Source organism: Pangasianodon hypophthalmus, chromosome 8 (assembly GCF_027358585.1).
Source record: "Pangasianodon hypophthalmus isolate fPanHyp1 chromosome 8, fPanHyp1.pri, whole genome shotgun sequence".
NCBI lineage: Eukaryota > Metazoa > Chordata > Actinopteri > Siluriformes > Pangasiidae > Pangasianodon > Pangasianodon hypophthalmus.
The window spans coordinates 23,539,729-23,562,999 of NC_069717.1; the positions used below are offsets into that span (position 1 = coordinate 23,539,729).

At 37.3% G+C, this 23,271-nt stretch overlaps 2 protein-coding genes across 4 annotated transcripts in view; both read left to right on the plus strand.

Moving 5' to 3' along the window:
• slc12a5b (solute carrier family 12 member 5b) overlaps nucleotides 1-12,095 on the plus strand; it is a 67,400-nt gene extending 55,305 nt beyond the window's left edge. Inside the window, exons 26-27 of one of the 2 annotated variants that reach the window (XM_034306881.2) lie at nucleotides 9,255-9,583; nucleotides 9,683-12,095. In XM_034306881.2, coding sequence (XP_034162772.2) covers nucleotides 9,255-9,583; nucleotides 9,683-10,657 — 1,304 coding nt within the window. In that variant the 3' untranslated portion in view covers nucleotides 10,658-12,095. Of the gene's footprint in view, nucleotides 1-192; nucleotides 5,697-9,254; nucleotides 9,584-9,682 lie in introns of those variants that run through there. The other variant, XM_026925612.3, reaches the window with a different exon arrangement.
• Nucleotides 12,096-13,565: 1,470 nt separating this feature from the next.
• rbm39b (RNA binding motif protein 39b) lies at nucleotides 13,566-22,051 on the plus strand. 2 transcript variants are annotated; one of them, XM_034306691.2, is made up of 16 exons: nucleotides 13,567-13,912; nucleotides 14,932-14,989; nucleotides 15,201-15,270; nucleotides 16,437-16,486; nucleotides 16,586-16,768; nucleotides 17,142-17,195; nucleotides 17,366-17,483; nucleotides 17,578-17,730; nucleotides 17,822-17,965; nucleotides 18,116-18,181; nucleotides 18,966-19,170; nucleotides 19,314-19,394; nucleotides 20,357-20,453; nucleotides 20,550-20,655; nucleotides 20,777-20,855; nucleotides 21,625-22,051. In XM_034306691.2, the coding sequence occupies exons 7-16, from the start codon at nucleotides 17,421-17,423 to the stop codon at nucleotides 21,723-21,725; spliced, it is 1,095 nt and encodes a 364-aa protein (XP_034162582.1). In that variant the 5' UTR covers nucleotides 13,567-13,912; nucleotides 14,932-14,989; nucleotides 15,201-15,270; nucleotides 16,437-16,486; nucleotides 16,586-16,768; nucleotides 17,142-17,195; nucleotides 17,366-17,420; the 3' UTR covers nucleotides 21,726-22,051. The 2 variants fall into 2 exon arrangements, with proteins under 2 accessions (XP_026781143.2, XP_034162582.1); XM_026925342.3 differs by lacking the exon at nucleotides 15,201-15,270 and having other exon boundaries at nucleotides 13,566-13,912.
• The last annotated feature ends 1,220 nt before the right edge of the window (nucleotides 22,052-23,271 follow it).

Below are 23,271 nucleotides of genomic sequence, written 5' to 3' on the forward strand. Positions count from 1 at the left end.
TTACAGACGTCCTCTGGCAACATTACTTAACAGATATATTATCAGTCCGGACATCTACGTATATCTGTATTTAAGCATACCTTGCAGTCCTAGTTTACACAGTTTTGGGCACTTTGACTGAATGGAAAGACATTGTTGGAATATTTTTGTCCTGTCCTGGAAGTTGTACTCCTTGACTTAATCCTTTTACAGACATGGAGTTCCTTGAGGTCCTGACTGAGGGTCTCAATCGAGTCCTCCTTGTGCGTGGCGGTGGACGTGAGGTCATCACCATCTACTCTTAATGGACAAACACATCCTCCTTCTGAAGTCTCTCTCATGCCATGTTGCTCATTCATAGACTGAACATCCTAGCATTCCCAGACTCTGCCATGAGCAGTAGAGCCCCAGCACATATCAGACTACTTTGCACTACATAATCAGAGACCTCCTTATTACACCAGCTTAACCATCACTCTAGCTCGGCATTATTCTCTCTATTCATTACGTTTTCTCTCATCTTAATTTAACGAACTGCAAACTCCCAACCATTTGTACTGGTTTTCGAAAGTGCAAGCATTGCACAGATAGGTAGTTGACTCTCAGAAGACTGATATCCCAAAGGTAGACTCAGCCAAACACCCTGATTTTACTGATACTGTAAAGCTGAGGAAAAACAGGTTTAATTATCAGTTTATGAAAATGTCTTCCAGTGTATCGTCGTATGGCCAGAGAAGCACTTTGAATCAAAACCACAGAATGTGTGTATGTGTGTGTTTCCTCGGCTTGACTGCTTGGAGAGCCAAACCTTGTAGCTGTCCATGTGTCCACGCCATGGACATATCTGAATATAGAAAAGTGATGGTGGTGAGATGCGTATGTGTGTGTAAGGAGTAGTTGCTTATAATATATTGAAGCATAAAAAAAAAAAAATAAAAAAAAACAAGACGGTGAGCTTCTTGGAAACTTGATAAGACCACGAAGGCAGTTTTATATTTTGCGATATATATGAGGTAATATATATGAGATAATATGTGAATGATACCGATACGCATCAGCATATCGCACAGAGATATGTACATATTGTAGTATAGATATATTATAAATATTATTGGTAAAAAAGAAAGTACTATGTGAAAGCTTTATCAATGAAAATTATATACAGCATACAGCGTTTAAAAAAAGCAGAAAATATTCTAAAGAAATATAAAATGTTAAACTCTATGTATATTGTGAATATTTATCTACACAAAAGATTATGACATCATCAGCAATTTTGAATGACTACCATGATGATCACCAGCTTCTGCCAAACACTGAAATGTGCAATGTGTGCCATATGGACAAAAAAAACACCATAAATAGGACCTTTCTCTTTAAACATAAATAGGTGAAGAAGGAACACTGATTATATTCCTATAATAAGCTAACGAGGCACTTTCCCTGGCCTTCATTCATTTTATATTGTTTAAATAATGCACCAAACATATTCTCACAAAACCTAATCACACTGTACAGTGACACTCTCTATTTTTCAAAGCGTTGTGTTACATTAGTCAAATATCCTATATGTAAGAGCAACTCACAGATATTCAAGAGCATTATTCTATGTTTACTTAGAGTAGAAGTAGATTATATGAAATATATATCCATATATCCTCTTATTTTTTTGTAAAATTACAAAGGAGAAAATGTTTACTGAGTAGACTAGTGAAAAAAAAACATAATTCTGCTGTCTTGTGTAATTGTGAAGGTGAAGGAGAAACTAGAATCCGATTGCACTGAGGACTCTACTTTTTTCACACATGTATATATATTAATCACACCAACCGCAGGCTACGGAAATGCTGGAAGCTGGTTAACATTAAGAGCACTGCCCTAACTGTGCTTTTTCACGTAAGCTCACTTTTGCCTAGTGTATGTATTGGAGAAATTTATTAACAGTATAAGTTAACGTATGAGTAGATCTAGTAGAGCCCTTACTGAAAAATCACACATTTCACAGGTGATCATAAGGGTTTTTTCACATGTGATTATGTGAGTAATGTGTGATCATGTTTTCATCATTTCACTCTGAAATTTACTTGAATTCAAGTAAACCCATGTGACAACACGTAAATAATAATATGATTTTACCTGTGAAAATAAAACCACATTCTCTACATGTGAAAAATTAATATGAATGAGTCATGTGAGAAAATCACATGAAAATAAATTGATCATGTGTTTAAAAAAATACATGTGAAAATAAATAAATTGTGTAAAAGAAAATCACATGAAATAAATGAACCTTGTGAAAAAAAATCATATGTGAAAATAAATGAATTGTGAAAAAATTCACCTGTGAAAATAACCAAATTTTTTTGGCAATATTGAGAAAAAAAACCACATATGAAAATAACCTTCCTGTGAAAAATTAATCATGATAAAAACACATGCAGAACAGATCATACGTGAAAATATATTAATCCTGTGAAAAAAATTTGATGTGAAAATACATGATTTATGAAAAAAGATGAAAATGATTCATTCATGAAAAATAATGTGTGAAAATAAATGAATCACGAAAATAATCAATTGTGAAAATAATTTAATCATGAAAAAAATCACATGTGCAAAAAAAAAAAATCATATGAAAACAATTTAACTCTTGTGGGGGGGAAATCAAATGTGAAAAAATTAAATGTGTGGGTGAAAAAAATCATATGAAATTAAGAGAATTGCGAAAAAAATCTAAAGTGAACATCGATCAACCATGTGAGGAAATCAAATGTGAAAAATGAATCATAAAAAAATCATATGTGAAAAAATTTAGCATGAAAAGCTTACATGTAAAATAGAATCACCATGTGAAAAAAAACTCGCGTGAAAATAAATTAATCTTTTTGGAAAAAACTGCATGTGAAAATAGAAAACAATTTGTAAAATGTGTAAAATGTGTGAAACATAATGTGAAATTCTTGTGACTTTTCTGTAAGGGTGGGAAATCTCTCCGTGGTGGTTTTACAGGGTTTCTGGCACTTTGGTCACATTAACTTACAGGCGATTTCTTTGTGAAACAGCACTAACAGTACACTAACAGACTACCTATCATAAGAGTACAGTGTACAGTTAGAATAATAGGAGAAACTTGGACACCATTTCAGATGTAACTTTCTAAAGGAATTTTTATCACCTTCCCTGAAGATTTCTTTAGTATGTTTGCTTGATTTATTTATTTTTCCTATTTATTTAAACTATATTTAAACTATCTAAGCTAATTTAAGCTATCTAATAGCAACGACCTGATTTACATAGCTAGACTGAGGAGTTAAGTACTGTTGCGTCGTAGCTTGCCAATTCTTACCTAAAACTTCAACATTTTGTAAATTCGCACTCTTGAATTGGTGCATTGTGCATGGTGGGGTTTTTTTCCCTTTTTTTTTACGTGGTTTCTTACATAGTAATAAAACACACTTTATTTCAGGTCTAAAACCAAATCACCACTTATAAAGTAAAATAATAAAAATTTTGGTAACACTTTCTATCAAGCCCGTATTCGTAAATCTTTACAACGGCTTCTTTGTATGTTGATAATGATTCTCGTAATACTTTAATAATCCCTCATAAAGGCCTAATAATGTGCTATAAATAATTCCTTGATAATCATGCTGTAATGCAAGTGTCACTATTTGTTATAATGCAATGTGTTGTAGTGCACAACCTTTATAACTAATAATAACATGAATACTTATAAAACAACTACAATATTTATTAATCTTACACACTTTATAAAGTTATAAAGTTTTAAAATACTAATTCTAGGTAAGTTGTAAAACACTATTAACCATACTTTTCTAATGTAATTTGGAAAGTGTTACCAAATTTGGGTATGGAATATTTGGAAATAATTTCAATTCACAGTGATGTTAAGGGCTCTCCAATATCATTTCATGCTTAGAAATTGCATCTGTTATTTACTAGGACTGTACTTACAGGGCTAGACAGAGGTTAAGAGTAGTTCTGGACTAACACTGAAAAAAAAAACATGTAGATGTAATTTAGTCCAACACTAGGGTTAATCTGTGTCTGATTTTTAACCTGTTGTTGAAAATCTTTTATTTAACGAAATGCTTCGTTCTGTAACAACAAAGTAGAACAAATGTTAGCACTGTGATGTGACAGTCAAATATTATTTCAGATCTCTTTTGGTGCATGTTAGAGATGGTTTCATTGTCCTGTTAGCTTTTTATATTACCGTTTTTTTTTTCCCCCACTATTTTCCCCCATGCTTGTCTTGTGCTGTGAAGATGCCTTTAGGGAACAGAGCGTTCTAAATATATACAGAAACTTACAGCTTGAATCTCAGCTCATGCTAATTATGCAACGTTGACTTGTAGCCTTCTTGTGACAAGAGCGTGATGTTTTCTACTGGTAGTCCAGCAAGGTCAATAAAGAGACCGTTTAATTAGAGTTACTTTAATTAAACTGCAGGTTTTTTCTGAAGGTGCTATAAACTTATGCATGATTGTTGTGGAAAATGTGAGAATATCATTTAAAACAGCAAATTTATAGGGAGTAGGCTAGAGATAGTCATTGGCAGAGGAAGATGTAGCCTCACAAATGTACAGTGTAGAAAAGTGGTGTGTGGCTCAGGAGTCACAAATACTTACAAATGCAATAATGAGTATAATAAAGACCCATGGCTTCCTCTTAGAGGATAGATTTTTCAGCAAGATCTGATTTGGATCATCAATTTGGAGTCACTGTAACTTTATTTGTGTGGGTTAGAACCTTAACACTAGACTCTGCAGTTCTCTACATCAATTTAATCTGTTAGAAATGGTCCACTGCCCCTAAAAATGCATTTTATTAAAAATCTTATATTATCTCTTGTTCTAATTAGGAAAATTATTACTAAGTTTTTTGAATGGTCATGAACCACTGTGCTCAAATTTTGGATTAATAATTAATTTGTTATTTAATTTACAAAAAAAAAACACAACTTTAATTATCTGTTTGAACCTTGGGTTGGTGTTTACAGCAGAATTCTACCAGGCCCTGTTTAATCCGCAGCTTACTAAGTGTAATCTAGCTTTTAGTTTCATACACACACACACACACACACACACACACACTATGAATTCTTAAAAAAAAAAAGACCTCACCCAGCAAAAAAAAAGGCAGAAAGAGAGTTTGCATTTCTATACAACTGGCATTTGTGTTCTATTCTTAGAAGAGTAGTGATACGTTTTGTATAGTAGTCCAATGCAGACATGATTTAGGTTCGATGTTATAAGTGTTTTATGTTCTGTGTTACAATTCTCTATCCTTTGAGTGAGGACTCACTAATTGTGTGTGAGTGCATATGTGAGAAAAAAGGATAAAGACAGAAAGGGCATGAAAAGGTGTGTGTGTGTGTGTGTGTGTGTGTTTGAGTTGTCCTTCTATAATAAATAAGAAAAGCTAGGCAGTGGTGTTTAATTTTTGTAAATAAACCTATTATAGAGTTATATCCTAGTGTAGCTGTTTTATTTCCATGTCCATGCAAGTCTAATATTTTAAAGAAAATACAGAAAAGTATTCTCTGTTGTGTTCGATGATAATATATTTTAAAAGAAATATCTGAGAAATATTTTACCTTGTCAAATGCTTCTCTATTATATGGCTGATGGTTTCTCTGGACCATTTTATAGAGTTGTCTGCACAAATGCAATAAATTGTCGTTTTATTACACACATTGTTGTAGCTGTCTTTTGTTGAAAATAACCTGCTTTGCTTTCAAGCAATATTAGCTGGAAATGAGAAATTTAAAATGACATCAGACCTTAACAACTGTTTAAAGTGACTACATTTGACTAATTTACACATATTTACGAAAACGTGTACAAGTGTGAATCTGTTTCCATCAATGATAGTCAATAAATCCTGAAGATAGTCAAAAATCCTGAAGTAAAAGATTAGGGAGACAAGACCCAATGCAGATTTATTTAGTCTGTGTATGGAAAGAAAACAGCACCAAAACAGCAGCATAATGGATACATTTGATGATCAAGGTTCATTCATTCCAGGGTTGTGGTTAGGTTTGCTGCTGCTTTCATTAATAAAATCAAGAAAGACAGTGCCACAGCCATCTATGGCTGGAGGTCAAGAGAGCAAAACTGGCCATGCTCTCTGGTTGAGTGGGATGTCATACTCTCTCCCTCGTCAATCACAGTGACATGAGCCAATTGTGGGTGTCTGTGAGATCAGGTTTGCAGAACAGGGCAGTTAGCTCTTTCCTCCGAGTGTGTTGAGCTTCCCTGTGACGCACCATGAACAGGAGTTAGAAAAGATTGGCTGGCTGCCTTCACATGTCTCAGAGGAATCACTTTTGCTCCTCACTCCCCGGTTGGTAAGTGTCATGTAATAGGGGAGTGCTGGATAGTAGGTGGGAAGTGGTGAGACCAAATTATAAAAATAAAATCATCATTTCAAGAAACCGATTATAGATACCAAGGTATAATTTCAGTGACCTTAGTAAATGATATACTTTTACAGAAACATGCTTCTACAAATTGAATACCTGCCTGCAATTGTTGTTTTCAAAGTGACTTTCAGGTTTAGTAATTCACATTGTGAGTACTAAGTGAATATATTTACACTGATACTACCCTTTATATATTGAAAACTTAAACCGAAACACCCCAAATGGCATATTCATTAGGACAAATATGCAAAATGAGTATGTTGCATTTGAAAGATGCAGTCCTCCTTAGACCATAGTACAGTGCCTTGGAAAAGTATTCATATCCACTGAACTTTTCCACATTTTGTCACGTTACAACCACAAACAAAAATGTATTTTATTGGGATTTTATGTGATAGACCAACACAAAGTGGTACATAATTGTGAAGTGGAAGGAAAATGATAAATGGTGTCCAAAATTTTTTACAAATAAATATCTGAAAAGTGTGGCATGCATTTGTATTCAGCCCCCCTGAGTCAATACTTTGTAGAACCACCTTTCACTGCAATTACAGCTGCAAGTCTTTTGGGGTATGTCTCTACCAGCTTTGCACATCTAGAGAGTGAAATCTTTGCCCATTCTTCTTTGCAAAATAGCTCAAGCTCAGTCAGATTGGATGGAGAGCGTCTGTGAACAGCAATTTTCAAGTCTCACCACAGATTCTCAATTGGATTTAGGTCTGGACTTTGACTGGGCCATTCTAACACATGAATATTCTTTGATCTAAACCATTCCATTGTAGCTCTGGCTGTATGTTTAGGGTCACTGTCCTGCTGGAAGGTGAACCTCCGCCCCAGTCCTCAAGTCTTTTGCAGACTCTAACAGGTTTTCATCTAAGATTGCCCTGTATTTGGCTCCATCCATCTTCCCATCAATTCTTACCAGCTTCCCTGTCCCTGCTGAAGAAAAGCATCCCCACAACATGATGCTGCCACCACCATGTTTCACAGTGGGGATGGTGTGTTCAGGGTGATGTGCAGTGTTAGGTTTCCGTCACGCATAGCGTTTTGCATTTAGGCCAAAAAGTTCAATTTTGGTCTCATCTGACCAGAGCACCTTCTTCCACATGTTTGCTGTGTCCCCTACATGGCTTGTCGCAAACTGCAAATGGGACTTCTTATGGCTTTCTTTCAACAATAACTTTCTTCTTGCCACTCTTCCATAAAGGCCAGATTTGTGGAGTGAATGACTAATAGTTGTCCTGTGGACAGATTCTCCCACCTGAGCTGTGGATCTCTGCAGCTCCTCCAGAGTTACCCAGCCTGTCAGTTTAGGTGGACGGCCATGTCTTGGTAGGTTTGCAGTTGTGCCATACTCTTTCCATTTTCAGGTGATGGATTGTACAGTGCTCCGTGAGACGTTCAAGGCTTGGGATATTGTTTTATAACCTAACCCTGCTTTAAACTTCTCCACAACTTTATCCCTGACTTGTCTGGTGTGTTCCTTGGTCTTCATGATGCTGTTTGTTCACTAATGTTCTCTAACAAACCTCTGAGGGCTTCACAGAACAGCTGTATTTATACTGAGATTAGATTACACACAGGTGGACTCTATTTACTAATTAGGTGACTTCTGAAGGCAATTGGTTCCACTGGATATTAGTTAGGGGTATCAGAGTAATGGGGGCTGAATACAAATGCATGTCACACTTTTCAGATATTTATTTGTAAAAAAAATGTGGACATCATTTATCATTTTCCTTCCACTTCACAATTATGTGTCACTTTGTGTTGGTCTATCACATAAAATCCCAATAAAATACATTTTTGTTTGTGGTTGAAACGTGACAAAATGTGGAAAAGTTCAGTGGGTATGAATATTTTTGCAAGGCACTGTAAATCACGCTCACAAGTTTATGTTGGTGTTATCAGGATTGCATGCTTTTATACACGCAAACTTTCCATAAATCAGGAAATCAAAAATACACTTTAACTTAAATTATACTGAGATTATGTTATCATATCATTTTATGGAATTTTAAACACCAGACCAGGCACATGGCATGCTCAGCACAGGTTTCATAGTCTTCATGTTCAATGTTTAATGTTAACAAATAGTAGGCAATAAACTAAGGTGGAACCAGCACAGATGTCTTTTTGTTATTCAGCTTTTATCAAGAGTAGACACAATATCTTTATCAGAACATATTGCTCTTGCAAGTTCATCAGTCACTGAAAAGATATTGTTCTCTTCTCAAGGGTACCAAGAAACTTCTATAAAGTGCACACTCTTCAGGTTAAAAGGCAAATATGTGGCTAGATGAATTGATCATATGGTGATGAATGAACAGTTTTCACATCAAATAATAAATTTTCGCTATTACACAATCAAAGTGAAAGATTAGCTACCTTTACCCCTTGTCTCCATACCTTACTATGTAGTAGAATCAGTATAGTATAGTATAGTACATATAAGTACAGTATATATTACATCCTATTCTGGTGCTCAAAAGCTGCTGAGTGTTCATAAACTTTGTTACCAGGGGCCAAAGTGCAGGTGCCCATTGATTGTAGAGACTGTCAGAATACACTGTGTTCTCAGCCAATAACCACCGCATTTCTTATCAGACTAAAGGATATAAAAACTCAAGCAGTCATGCTAAGATAGACAATAACACAAAAGCATCAAGGACAGCACATAAAGGGGGTGTTATCTCAGAAACTAACAAAATGAAGAAAGATTCTACAAATTTGAGAGTGCGGCTTCCTGCCCTCGTATTTGCCCTGGAAGTCATGATTGTGGTCTTATATGCTTTCTTTGTGACATACGATGATCACACCAATGCAGTACTACAGAACAATATGACAAATCCTAGAGAGAATGCCGTATACCGGGACTATACCTTTTTTGCCGATATCCAGGTGATGATCTTCATTGGATTTGGCTGCCTTCTAGCCTTCTTTAGGCGCTATGGATTTGGTGGAATGGTTTTTAACTTCCTGATTGCTACATTTGCTATTCAATGGGCCATTTTGGTACAGGGTTTTTTCCATTTTTACTATGATGGGAAGATTCATCTGGGAGTGATAAACCTGATCAATGCAGAGTTTGCTTGCGCTGTTGTACTGATCTCATTCGGGGCAGTGCTGGGGAAGACCAGTCCTGTGCAGCTATTAGTAAGTTTGGTTATTGTATTATTTCTTTTTGCCCACGTTCTGTAAGTCCATTAGTTTTAATTTTAGATTTGTCACTAACAACTAATGTGTCATCTATAGATCATGGCTTTGTTGGAAGTTCCAATCTTTGGTGTTACAGAATGGATAGTCCTTACATACCTGAAGATTAATGATGCCGGAGGTTCCATTCTCATCCATCTGTTTGCCTGCTACTTCGGTCTAGGTGTCACTTTCATCTTGTATAGACCAGAACTGAATGACAGCCATCCCAATGAGATTACCAGCTATCATTCTGACTTGCTTTCGGTGCTAGGTACCCTGTTCCTTTGGGTATTCTGGCCTTCCTTTAATTGTGCCTTGACTCTGAGGGGGGATGACCAGCATCGCGCCATTCTGCATACTTTTATAGGACTGAGTGCATCCACATTAACTGCCTTTGCCCTCTCTGCCCTGCTCAACAAAAATGGCAAGTTCAGCATGGCTGATGTGCAGAATGTAACCCTGGCTGGTGGGGTCACCGTTGGTGCCTCAGTTGACATGATGATCTCCCCTGTTGCCGCTTATGTGCTAGGGATGCTGGGTGGCATGGCTTGCATGCTGGGCTATAAGTACCTTAGTCCTTTCCTGGCACAAAGATTGCATGTGCAGGACCAGTGTGGCATCCACAATCTCCATGGCCTAACCGGGCTTATCTCAACTCTAGCTGCTATTTGTGCCATTCTCTTGGCCAGTGAGGAAACATATGGCCCCAGCCTCTACCAGACCTTTTTATATCGTGCACCCCAGGTTGGAGATCCTCGGTTGGAGGAATTGCAGAAATTGATCCCAGGATTGGAGGGAGGTCTGGGACGCACTGCACAAGAACAAGCCTTGTACCAAGTGGCTGCACTAGGAAGCACTATTGCGATAGCCATAGTGGGGGGGGTGCTGACAGGACTTGTGCTCAGGTTGCCATATCTGGCCTCCCCGACTGATGTGTTCTGCTTTGATGATGAGCCTTTCTTTAACATTCCTACAGATCAGGCATATATAACTGAGACTGAGAAAGATATATCACTAGAACATGCAAATTAGTAAATATATCATGATGTATTTCATTTTAAATAAAGTATATCTTTCTTTTCACTACAAGGCAATAACCCTTTGATAGAAAATGTGTTTTAATTGTTGGCCCTTTTCATCTTGTAATCAGATCCTCATTCATTTAGCTAAAGTTAGCTTAAAGTTAGATTAAACATCTCTCTCTCCAACTTGCAATAATTTTTTTTCAAGGTGATTGTGTAACATGCTACCACAAGTTGAATTACTTGCAGTCTCTCACTCACTGTTAATTAGTTAAACTCATGGTCCCATGACACATAGGCAGGGACTAATTTTTATTTTTATTTTTACAGTGGTGGACATCACAACCCACAAAATATATATATATATTAAAAAAATGTATCCGTGTAAATAATGTCAACTGGAATCTAATGACTATTTTAATGAAAATGAGTTCTATGGGTGTAAATTTCAGAAATGAAAAAAAAAACAAACTCATAAATAATGAGTATAAATACATACCCAAAATATTATTATATGCATTTAAATAATTTGCCTAAGTTTTTTAAATAGTTTGTGCAATCCCTAAGTAAAATGATTTCAACAATTCAACACATAAAAAGTAATAACTTATTTAGTGTCTGTGAGAGTCAAGAAAGAAAACTTTGACTTATCTATAAAAAAAATGTTTATATTTTTAGGTGTCATTTTAGTTGTATTTCAGTTTGTTTGCTCATAAGGTTTCTTATGCTAGAGTTTATGTTAGTGAGCAGCATAGGTGAATCCTTCAGCTGTACCAAGTAAAAACGTTAAATAGAAATATCAATGTATGGAGATTTATACTGTAGTTTAACTACAGCCATAAACTGCATTGTTTGATTGTAACCAGTGCAATACACTAATCTGATAAGGATACTGAGTAAGATAACCAGAATAATCATTAATAATTAACTTCTATATCATAAGGAACAGGCTCAGACCTACACTCACCGTCCACTATATTAGGAACACCTGTACAACTACACATTCATTCAGTTATCCAATCAGCCTGTGAACTGCTATGCTAAATTGCCCCTAGGTGTCAATGAGTGTGTTAGTGTGTGTGCATGGTTCCCTGCGAAGGACTGGCATCCCATATAGGGTGTATTTCTGCCTCACATCCAGTGTGGATTCTGAATCCACTGTGACCCTGATCAGGATAAAGTGGTTACTAAATACAAAAAAGAAAGAAAAAGAGAAAAGAAAATAAAAGAAAAAAGAAAGAAAGAATTACAAAGTAAAAGTAACATTTGGTAAGTTTAATCCACTTCAATCAACAATGTCTTCCAGGAAGAGTCTTCAAGTCCCTTGTATCCTACAGGAATTTACTCAATGGCCTTTACTAAAATGGTCATTTCATCCAGTAGGACTATGGTTTAGGTTCTAAAACCAACATAGCCTGCAGGAATGTCAGGTTTAGGGTTTACTGTACTGTAGAAATGATGGAATCCTGAAGGCATATCAAAATCCTGCAGCTTTTGGACCTGCATGTGTTGACTTATTGCAGAACTTGCAGGACTCCTGAAGGAATATTTTTAGGATTCCTGCAGGATATATACTCCTGTCAGAATCACATACAACTGGCTTGAAAGCTGTGGGATCTTCAAACACCTGTACAATTCCACATGCCACCTTCACAATCCTTTCCCAAGGGCTCAGAATACTGATGGACTTTTTTACATTTAGAAATCAGAGTTGCTAGACTGAATGTCTGTTAAACCCAATCCCAGGTTAAAAGCTATCCAACTCCATCTCAAACTGTAGCCAAATGTAGATGAAATAATTATAATTATGTTGTGACCTTGCAATGAGACACATAAGTCGTGGTCACAATTTGTGTAACTTGAGCCCAAGAAATAATATTGTGGGTATGTGGCCTCCGGTTAATTATTTGATGGGAATGGGAGAAAAAGTCTATTCTCTTTGACGTAGGCTAATGGTATGTCCATGTCGCAACACCAGTGACTCCCTTATGTCTTTATGGACCTGCTGAAAAAAAAACAATAGAAAACATCACAGAAATTCTAATGGTTTCCACTACAAATACCATTACAAACCATCAGCTGATAACCATTAAAATAATTACCAAATGTCATTACATAGTAGGACATATTAAGCACGTAGGTCCTTGATGGTATCCACTAGACATAACATGCCAACAGAAGGCAACAAATTACCATATAGAGACCCACAGGTACCATTACAGTTTCCATTAAAACCAATACAATTTCCATTATAACCATTAAAACCATTAGGGTTTCTATTGTTTTTTCAGCAGGGGTTTTTGATTAAAGTGTAATGTTATCACTTATCTTCATGCTTAAGTTGCTGTGACCACAATGGTCTAATTCAATTCATTTATCGATGTCTTTCACATGTTTAAATGCAATAGCTGCCACAGTTTAAGTACTCTGTAGTGACAAAATAGATTTCAAAAAATTTAACTCATGGTCTTAATATATTTTGTGGTGTCATTATATTAATTTGTGGTCACACATGGTCGATAGTACTACTGAAGCCGCCATTACATAAAAAGCACCTATGAGTGTTATTTGTAAGGCGTCCACAAACTTTTTGTCCATATATTGTATCAAGTTCTTCTTAAGCTTCTCCGTCATCCATTTTACTTTTACCATTTGCTTAAAGGAAGCTTCGTTAGACTGGTGTGAAACATAAATAATAGGTTACGCTTATTTGGCCTTATTTAACAAATATACAGTAAACTTCCCAAACATTAGTTTAGTTGTAGTTTTGAAAAACTTAATTAATATATTAATTTAATTTTTATTAAAAAATAACCACCATGTCACCTCATCAGTTCTGTAAATAATAGCCTTGCTTGCTAACGGTACAAATTAAACTCAATGGCCATCGATGTGTGAAGGAAGTCCGTGCACTTCTGACCGGGAAACCCCGTTTGACCGCCATTTTGTAAGACATCCCGGAAGTTGTATACATAAGGTGAACTTATAAACAAGTCTAGCTAGCAAACTACCTCAGATAGCTAGCGTAATTCTGTTGCAGAGTGTGAAGAATAATAACAATATTTTTGTTTATAGTTTGTGTATTTGGTGTTTAATAATTACAGCTAAGAAAACGTAGATTTACCGGACTTTGAAGAGCCTAAGTGAAGAGGAAACGATAACTAGTTACATAGCTAGCATTATTTGTCTTGTATGTTGCTAGCGAGCTAGTTCGCACCAATACCGCATCGCGACGATTTCTACAGACACAACAGCAAGCGTGCAGGTAATTAAACTGGTTGTTTTTTGTCAGGTTTGTAATTATTAATTATTTTTACGAGTTTATTAGCTCTCTGGTTCAGGAAAATATCTACACAAGTGTACTAGGTAGCTTCTGAGTTGCTAACTAAATAAAGGTTTTACTGTCGAAGGCCTGGGTCGCTGACCTGTCCATGTCCAAGCCAAAGAGTGAAATAAAATGAATTAACATGCAAAAATATTGCATGTAATGTGTTTAGCATTGAGTTGTCTATTCTTACAATGTCTATTCTTACATTTTTATGATCTGTTTTGATAAGCACGTTATATAACTCGGATCAGTCGAAAGAGAGACACATAGCTACTTATCCTAAACCTTTTAATCCCTTGTTCTTTCGTGTGTAAGAATTTTTTTTTTAACATGGCGTGCTAATTTTGCAATACACTCATCAAACACAGATTTACGACCTTCATGAAGATACAGTTTAGTGAGAATGAGTGATCTAACTAGCAGACGTTTTCAAGGAAACTCCCCCCTGAAATACATTAAATATGTTTTTATTGAAATATTTTCTGTGTGATTTGTGAAGTTGTTGGTTGTTGCTGTATTTTCGTTACTTCCGGGAGAAGTTAGCATTTGTGCGCCATGCTGACGTAACAGGGGGGCATTGCTAGTACAGTTACAATGGTGTTTAATAGGAGAAAGTCAAACATGAGTAATAATTCCTGTTAACCCATGAAAAAAACAAAAGAACTATCACTTCTTTTCTCACTCACTATTTTCAGTGACATTCAGTAAGCAGATGAGGAGGTGAGACAGCTGGACAGACTAAAGTGCTAAAGTGCTGCTGCATTGCTCTCTTTAGATAAAGATGAATCCCCCAGTAGTCAAAGTCAATGAAAGATGATTAAACAAAAAAGAAAAAGATCATCCTATGTTAGTATTGCATGATGGAAGATCACACTGATTATAATTGTGGATTGTCTTTTAATATTTTCTCTTGTTGATATTTAATAGTACTTATTTTCATGCCTTCAATTGGACAGGTCTCCAATGGCAGACGACTTTGATATCGAGGCGATGCTTGAAGCGCCTTACAGGAAGGTGGGTGACTGAACAAGGCTATTTCTTTTAACATGAATTGACTCTTTTGCACTTGCCTGAGTAGCTGTTGCAGTAAAACAACTCAGAAGACGAGTATTTGATTAAATATGTCTCACAAGTCTATCTCAGTGGTAGAGAGAATGATGTATTGTGTGATGCTTCAGCAAATGATCTGAATTACAAATAAATGCCCGTCTATCTCTCTTTATAGACTTGCCTAATGATATCTCATCTCTACTTCCCTGAATACACCTTTGATTCCAGTGTGAAGTGTGAAAAAAGTAAGGTCGTCATTGCGGCATATATTGATGTACTGTGTTCCCGTAGGTCAAATACCAAAAGACTCTCATCCTGTCACCTGTCTGGTGTCAACAAGATGAATGACAGTGGATGAAACAGGGATAGAACCTGACATAAATTGGAGACAGTATTCACATTTTTACTCCACACTTGGTTGATCTTTGTACTGCAAAAGCCGCCATCACAAGTAGTAGCTTTTATTAAGATCATGCTACCTGGCAGATCATCTCAGTTACGTGGAACACGCAGTTGTTCATAAAGACTCTAATGTATAATTTCATGAAGAAAAGTATTGTGTTATATGAATTTAACAGATCATCTGTACTTTTGCTTGTTGTTACAATATTTAATGGATTGTTCCAGAATATGAATACTGTCTCCCAAGCCATTCTCTAGAGAAGGTCTCAGATAAGTCAACATCTTGATTTTTTTGCATGCCCCTCATTTTTAAGCTTCTCCTTAATCCATTTTATTTTGCCATTTGCTTTTAGGAATCTTTTGTGATACATCACCAACATAATCAAGAAACTACATTTGTTTGGCCTTATTTAACACATGCAGTAAACTTCCCAAGTTGGCCTGGTTGTAGGTATTTAAAAATAAAAAAATAAATAAGACACTGGTGTTTTAAAAGGAAAAAAAGGCGGGGTGAGGGTTTTGTCTTTTTAAATTTTTTGTATTAATTTGATGCCATATCACATGGGAGCCATTCTGACTAAGCCGTGTAAATCCCTGTCTGCTTCAGGACGAGATGTAAGACAGAGATGGCATCGGGCTCACACAGTCCAACCGCAATGGGCGAAGATCTCACCGAATGACCACCTCCACTGTGGAAACCCGTTTAGTGACCATGTCCTTAGCAGCAAGCTTTAGGTTTAAAATGGCAGGGTACTGTCAGATTCTAGAGCTGAGTCTCCATTAAGCACCATGGTCCTTCTGCTAGCATGCCAACTGTTGCTCCTTTTTTTGGGGCAAAGATTTGATTTTATGTGACAGAGCACAAAGGGCAGAGCAGACAACATGAATTTTAACTGTTTTTCTAAATCAATATATTCTGTATTTTCTCTTGTCCCCCTCCCCCATTCCCTTGACGACTTGCTATGTATCCTGTCCGTCCTCACGATGTTCTTCTATCAACCCTGCTTAGGGTGACAGCAAATCCTATAGTGCAAACGGCTATGAAGAGCACAGCAGGAAGTGAGTAACTGTTCTCTTGGTTTATTCCTCATTGTAGTGACAGTCCACCTGCTTTACACTTTTTTTTCTTTTTTTTTCTCCTCTTCAATCTCTACATAGGAAAAGGCACAGTCGGAGTCGCAGCCCAAGTGCAGAACGCCGCAGGAGTAGGAGCAGAGAGCGCAAGAAGGGCAGAGACAAGCGTAAGAGCCGCAGCCGGGAGAAGAAGAGATCGCGTAGCAAAGAGCGCCGTTCTCGAAGTCATGAACGGCATGGACGTTATCGAGGTCACAGAAGCCCCCAGTGAGTATCACATTCTCTCATTGCGTGATGCAGTACTAGATGCATTAGATCTGATGTTCATATCTGACTGCCCACTCCAGCCCGTAAGACTGTATAAACTGCCTCAGATTTTTATTATTATTATTTTTTTTTTTTGCGCACAGTCTCACAACACGCCTCTGTCACACCAGAACAGTGCTGCTGTCTGCATCAAATATTGGCAGGCGCAACATTTTTTTTTTCCACATTCAGGGCAAAAGAATACCTGATATTCGTATACTGGCCCCGCAAATGCATAACCATGTATTTAAATACCTGTGCACACCCTAGGTAACTATACATAAACAGTAAACCTCAAACAAACCACTTTTTTCACCCCTTCTCTATATTACAGCCGCAAACGCTCTCGAAGCAAGAGCCCGTTTAAGAAAGAGAAGAGTCCAGTCAGGTAACATAACTATGCTGCTACTTCTTTTTGTTCATTGACTGTAATATGCGTTATATTTATTTGCTGTTGATGTTACTGTGAATAAATTAGAGAAGAGTTGTTTTATAATAAACACTAAACTTAAGTGTTAAGCCTCAGTGAAGAAATGTATTAGCTACTTTCTCCCACAGGAAACCTATTGATAATCTTAGTGCAGAGGAGAGAGATGCCCGCACAGTATTCTGCATGCAGCTGGCTGCCAGAATCAGACCCAGAGACCTAGAGGAGTTCTTCTCTGCTGTGGGCAAAGTAAGTGCTGCCCCTTTTTTTTAAATTATTTCTGTATTTTCTTTTTTTTTTCTTTTATGTGTTTTGACATTTTATTTCTTCCTGTTTACTAAAGGTGCGTGATGTGAGGATGATTTCAGACAGAAACTCTCGCAGATCTAAGGGTATTGCATATGTTGAGTTTGTGGAGGCCACCTCTGTGCCCCTGGCTATTGGACTGACAGGACAGAGGCTGCTGGGAGTGCCAATCATTGTTCAGGCCTCGCAGGTCTGTCAGACATGTTCATAATCACATGTTAAGTCCTCTTGTTTCAGCTTCTCATATGTGATATCTAAGTCTGTATCGCTGTCTCATCTAGGCCGAGAAAAACAGAGCAGCAGCGGCAGCAGCAGCCCTTAACCTGCAGAAAGGCAGCGCGGGGCCAATGCGGCTCTATGTGGGCTCCCTGCACTTCAACATCACAGAGGAAATGCTCAGAGGCATATTCGAGCCCTTTGGGAGGGTGAGATTGTTACTGCGTTATTTCTGTGCTCACACTGCAGATGTATGAGACAGCACATGGGCTTCTGGCTGCCACTTCCTAAGTGAAATACTAGCAATGCAATGTAATTATGAGAGCTCAATTAATCCCAGGCCTGCTTTTCTTACCTAGATTGAAAGCATCCAGTTGATCATGGACAGCGAGACAGGCAGGTCAAAAGGTTACGGCTTTATATCGGTAAGAATCTTTTTACAGCAGCCAATAAAAGCACAGTGACTACATTGCTTTATATATGTAACTATATATGTCTGCTTGTGAATTTTGTCTCTGCACATTTCCACACTTCTTTGGTTTTTGCTTGCTGCTTGTGGCCATTTTTACAATATTGAACCATAGAAAGCATGTTTTTGGGGAAGAAATATGCCATTTTATTTTATGCAATATTACAACTTGCAGTGACTAATTATAGCAAAGCTGCAGGTAAGCCTTGCATAATGAGCATGTGCATCAGCCAGAGTAGTTAACGTAACCTCAGTAGCAAGTTACCTAGGGAGTAACCATATGGGTTTTGTAAGGTTTAAATTTTATAGTCATGTTAGTTTGATGCAATAAAATGAGGAGCTCCTTCTTATGGTTAAGGTTTTTTGTTTTGTTTTGTTTTGTTTTTAAATAAACATTACTGCCAGAGCATTTTTTTAAACATGTAATTCTATGTGAATTAGGCAGAATGCAGCCCCTTTTTAAAATTGCTGCCTTTTTTTTAAATTATTATTTTTTTTTTTTATTTATTTTTAAATAAAAATCCTCCAGTGAGGTTGTGTTGGAGACGAGGAGAAAACCGGCATGGAGGACAAGTGCTGGTGAAAAAATTAGTCGTGGTAGTGAGCAGATGTTCGGAGATTACTGTTGGATATAGAATTTTATATAAAATGTATGATTCTTGTACATTAGTGACAAAACTGGATTTTAGGATTTAAAGTGTCTGTTAAACTATTAGGAAACATGTTCTGTTGATTTGTAGTTTGCAGATGCTGAATGTGCAAAGAGGGCCTTAGAGCAGCTGAACGGATTTGAGCTGGCTGGCCGGCCCATGAAGGTGGGTCATGTGACAGAGCGCTCAGACGGCTCATCAGCCAGTTCCTTCTTGGACAACGATGAGCTAGAGAGAACCGGCATCGACTTGGGTACCACGGGCCGCTTGCAGCTGATGGCTCGACTTGCAGAAGGTAGGGATTAGAGATCAGCTTAACCTGCGTGTTGGAGTCTGTGTCTTAACAGTCTGCTTTAATCAGTCATAATGAAATGTTAATGCATTTGATTAATCCTGCTGTAATGATTAGTTTCCAATTTTTAAATTTTTTTTAAATAGGTACAGGGCTACAGATTCCTGCAGCTGCAAAGCAGGCTCTGCAGATGAGCGGATCCATGCCATTTGGTAACCTTCCTGGAGGTGAGGATCGTGTTTTTGTTTTTGTTCACAGATTGCTGCCTCCCTGTTTAAACATTTTTCAGCAGTGATAGGGAGCCAGGTGACTGAATCCATGCTCTGTACTCTTTCACTAAAATAAACAGACATTCAATAGACATTTCTGTTCACTTGCCTTGAACTGCCTTGTGTAAGAAACCTTTATTATTCAAGGCTTCATTGTCAGGTGCATTACATAAGAGAATTGTTAAGTGTGTGAAGTTGTACCTAAGACATTGTGCAAACGGAGATGTGGTATTAGGTGATGGGTATTAAAATGTAAAATCTTCCACAGTAGGTTTCATAAGGTGCAAGTGTTGCATCACCCCATATTTCCAGGTCCTTATCATAGCTTTTCAGCATTGTCTTATTCTTCAGTTGAACACTGTTCATGCTTCACAGTGCACTGTGCTGTGCAGCCTTTGTGATCATTACGGTCATAAAGTTACAGTTACATGTAAATCTGTAAAACCAAAAAACACAAATATTTATAAGGCGTTTAAATTTTGTTGGGCTTTATGGCTTACAGGCTACAATCAGAATATCCGTGTGGCTCAATGTAATGCTTCACAATATCAGATGTTAATCATTATTGCAATATTAGCCTTTGTATTGCTGACACTGCAGAGTGTTGGACTTTGCAAATTGCCTAGAAGTTTTGTGTTTGAGTGTATTGAATGAATGATGATGAATCATGACCTTGACAAGCGAAATATTTTGTCAATGTAAGGCAAGCCAGGCTTTTCTGATATTGCAATACACATGGCAATTACAAAATGTAGCAGCATAATCGTTTAATCTTTTGTCCATATCAAGTGTAACATGTTTGTACCATCCCCGGGTACACTATGGGATAGCCCTGACAGGATTAAACTGTTATTGAAAATAATTGAATGTTTGTACTATCTGTTAAAGATAATGAAATATAAATTGTTTTTGTGTTACAGTGATCCCTGCACCAAGCATGAACCAGGCCATGAACCTCCCCACCCAGCCCCTGGCCACTCACTGCCTACAGCTCTCCAACATGTTCAGCCCACAGTCGTGAGTCTTTCCAACATTCTGCCAATTTCTGTGTGTGTATGTGTGTTTGTCAGGAGTGTTTATTGGTGATTTTTTGTTTTTTTTCCTCTCCATCAGAGAAAACGAGCCTGGCTGGGATATAGAGATTCAGGATGATGTCATTGAAGAGTGCAATAAACATGGAGGTGTTGTTCACATATATGTAGACAAGAATTCTCCCCAAGTAAGCTTTGCTATCTTTGTGGCTTGAGTGAATTTCTCTAAAGCGTTGAGTCTTGTAGCGTTATAGTTCTATCCTCCTGTGCCTTTCTAGTTTTCAGTTAGTTCTTCTTTTACTCTCGTAGGGTAATGTGTATGTGAAGTGTCCGTCTATCCCGGCCGCCATGGCTGCCGTCAGTGCCCTACATGGACGCTGGTTTGCAGGTAAGATCTGCCTTTGTTCTAATGAATGTCTCCAGCGAGTGAGTCCGGTGTGTAGTTAGGCTGTCGGATTTCTCTTGAATCCTGAGATCGATTGAAACATTTTGATAACTATCTGGCTAGTTTTGTTAAATCTTTGAAAATGATTTAATTGCTTTCTAAAATCACATTATATGCTGATTTTCTGCTTCTGAGTCAGCCAGAGTGGAAGTATTAGCCAATGCCGATGTGATTCTCAGATGGCAGCCACGAAATTTGGAAACTCTGAGGCAGACGGCTCCGCCCACTTCTCATTGAAAATGAATAGGGAGATGAGCAGTTATCATGTCCCACATGTAAAGCCGTTCATTCCATGGCTAAATTTTTAACAGTCGTCTATTAGTCCTGTAGTGTGCTGCAATGTTTTGAGAATGCCACTGTAGTACACCCTGTGTAGTGGCAATATACAGTAAAGGATTCTGTTTAACTGTGATCAATTGCATTGAAGAACTTTCAGTTGACAGTCTTAGCTTGAAAAATAAAAACACTTGGCAAAATATCCAAGAAAACTTTACTGTGGGTAAAGCACTAATAAGAAATGTAAATATATAATTAAACTGAGTTTTCACATTTGTATTTAATGCGATTTGGATGCATTGTGCAGCACTACTGCAGATTTGTGTTCTGTCCATGTTAGCATAAAACTAGAGGTACATGTTAGTACATCATGTATTAAATCTTCATATATTTAGGCTTAGTAAGCTCTAATATATCTTGTCTTGTTTTTGTTCAGGCAAAATGATCACCGCTGCCTACGTGCCCCTCCCAACCTACCACAACCTGTTCCCTGACTCAGTCACAGCCATCCAGCTGCTGAGACCCACACGCCGGTGATCCACACTCCTGCTGCCCAGTCCAATTCTTCTGACTCTCTCTGTGTCTCTGCATATCCCAGAGATGCAGACGTCACCCTGCCCTTTTAAGGACAGCTGCTGTCTGTCCCTGGAGGTCCATAGCACATTGTAGATCTCAGACACACAGTTGCCTGAGGGTGTAGATGAAAGCTGGCTGGTCTAGGTTAGCCAAAAAAAAAAAAAAAAAAAGGGCCCCGGGCAGTCATCCTGGATGTACAGTTGTCTGGGATCACTTTGTTTTTAGCTTTTTGTAATCACACTTTCATTTTGTAAAGAACTCTGCAATTAAAATGGCTTTGAAAATAAGCAGTCTGGGTTTTTGTCATCTCTAGTGCTACGAAATGCATTTTTAACTCTTCACACATCGTAGCTTTTCCATTGGAACCAGGAAATCATTTCCTGTTTGTCTCATCTGAGCCACAGCTGCTATTTAGCTGCATGTGTTACTACTTTTTAGGATGTATTAATTTATTTCCATCTGTTAGGAGTCATCTTTGCACACAAGCCACATTTGAGAGTTCCAGGTAATGGAACATTTTGCTAAATCATTCTACAATCAGGTATCTGTAAAGTCAGTAAGTTTACACATTTTAAATTTCCTTTCAAAAGACAGCTGTTTTTATGTTCATTCCCTTCCCTGGAAGAGTCACTTTTGCATTTTGAAGTCTTTGATTGTACCTAATACATGGTTTGATATTACAGGTCACAGGTGTAGATCCGAGGCCGTTTGTTTTATCTATAGCAGCTTGCGACAGACTTGCCAGTGTGATGTAGGGCACCGTGTGACTTATGCTGCATTCAGGTTGACTTCGAATTGCATAATGTTTGAGCTTTGGCCATCTGAGCAACAGTATCAGGGGAAAACACCTCTATGAAACTGCGTTAAGCTATTCAGCAAATATTAGTTATGAGCTTATGATGTATTTACTTTCAAAATATCAACCTGTAATGGTCATTGTTATAGTTTTAACCAACTAATATTGGTTGGGCTAAAGTAACTATTATTATATTACTAATAATTTTACTATAGTAATACTACTAGTAATATAATATTACTATAAACTGATTTAAAGTAGTGAAGTGATATTTTATTTGCGGTGTGAGCAGCCATGTTGATTTGATGCCATATGATAAATTCGGGGTTGAGGACACCATGCCAACTATCAGAGTAGGAATTCTGGGTTGAGAGGGTGTGTTTTGTTTTGTTTTGTTTGTTTTGGAATCATATCTTCTCCTTCCCAGAACAGTTTGCTGTTATTAAATCTCACAGGTCTTTTTTTTTTTTTTTTTTTTTTTTTTTTTTTTTTTTTTTTCTTTTTTTTTCTTTTTCCCCTTACAAATTAAAGACCTTGGATATTGAAAGTTCTTAAACTGAAATATACATGGTTTTAGGATTTTGAGAATCTGTTCACACAAGCAGTGCTTTATATTACCGTATTCATATTAGAATACATTTTAAACCAAAGTAACACAAATTCTATAAATCATGCAATAGATTCTTCACCTTCTGCTGACTAACATTCCTG

What these genes read in the sequence shown, in the direction of transcription:
- rbm39b (XM_026925342.3), top strand. Translation starts at nt 14,939, where the DNA reads ATGGCAGACGACTTTGATATCGAGGCGATGCTTGAAGCGCCTTACAGG. An exon ending in TATTCGAGCCCTTTGGGAGG is followed by an intron (nt 17,966 to 18,115) that starts GTGAGATTGTTA and finishes TTTCTTACCTAG; the next exon opens with ATTGAAAGCATCCAGTTGAT. An exon ending in AAGGTTACGGCTTTATATCG is followed by an intron (nt 18,182 to 18,965) that starts GTAAGAATCTTT and finishes GTTGATTTGTAG; the next exon opens with TTTGCAGATGCTGAATGTGC.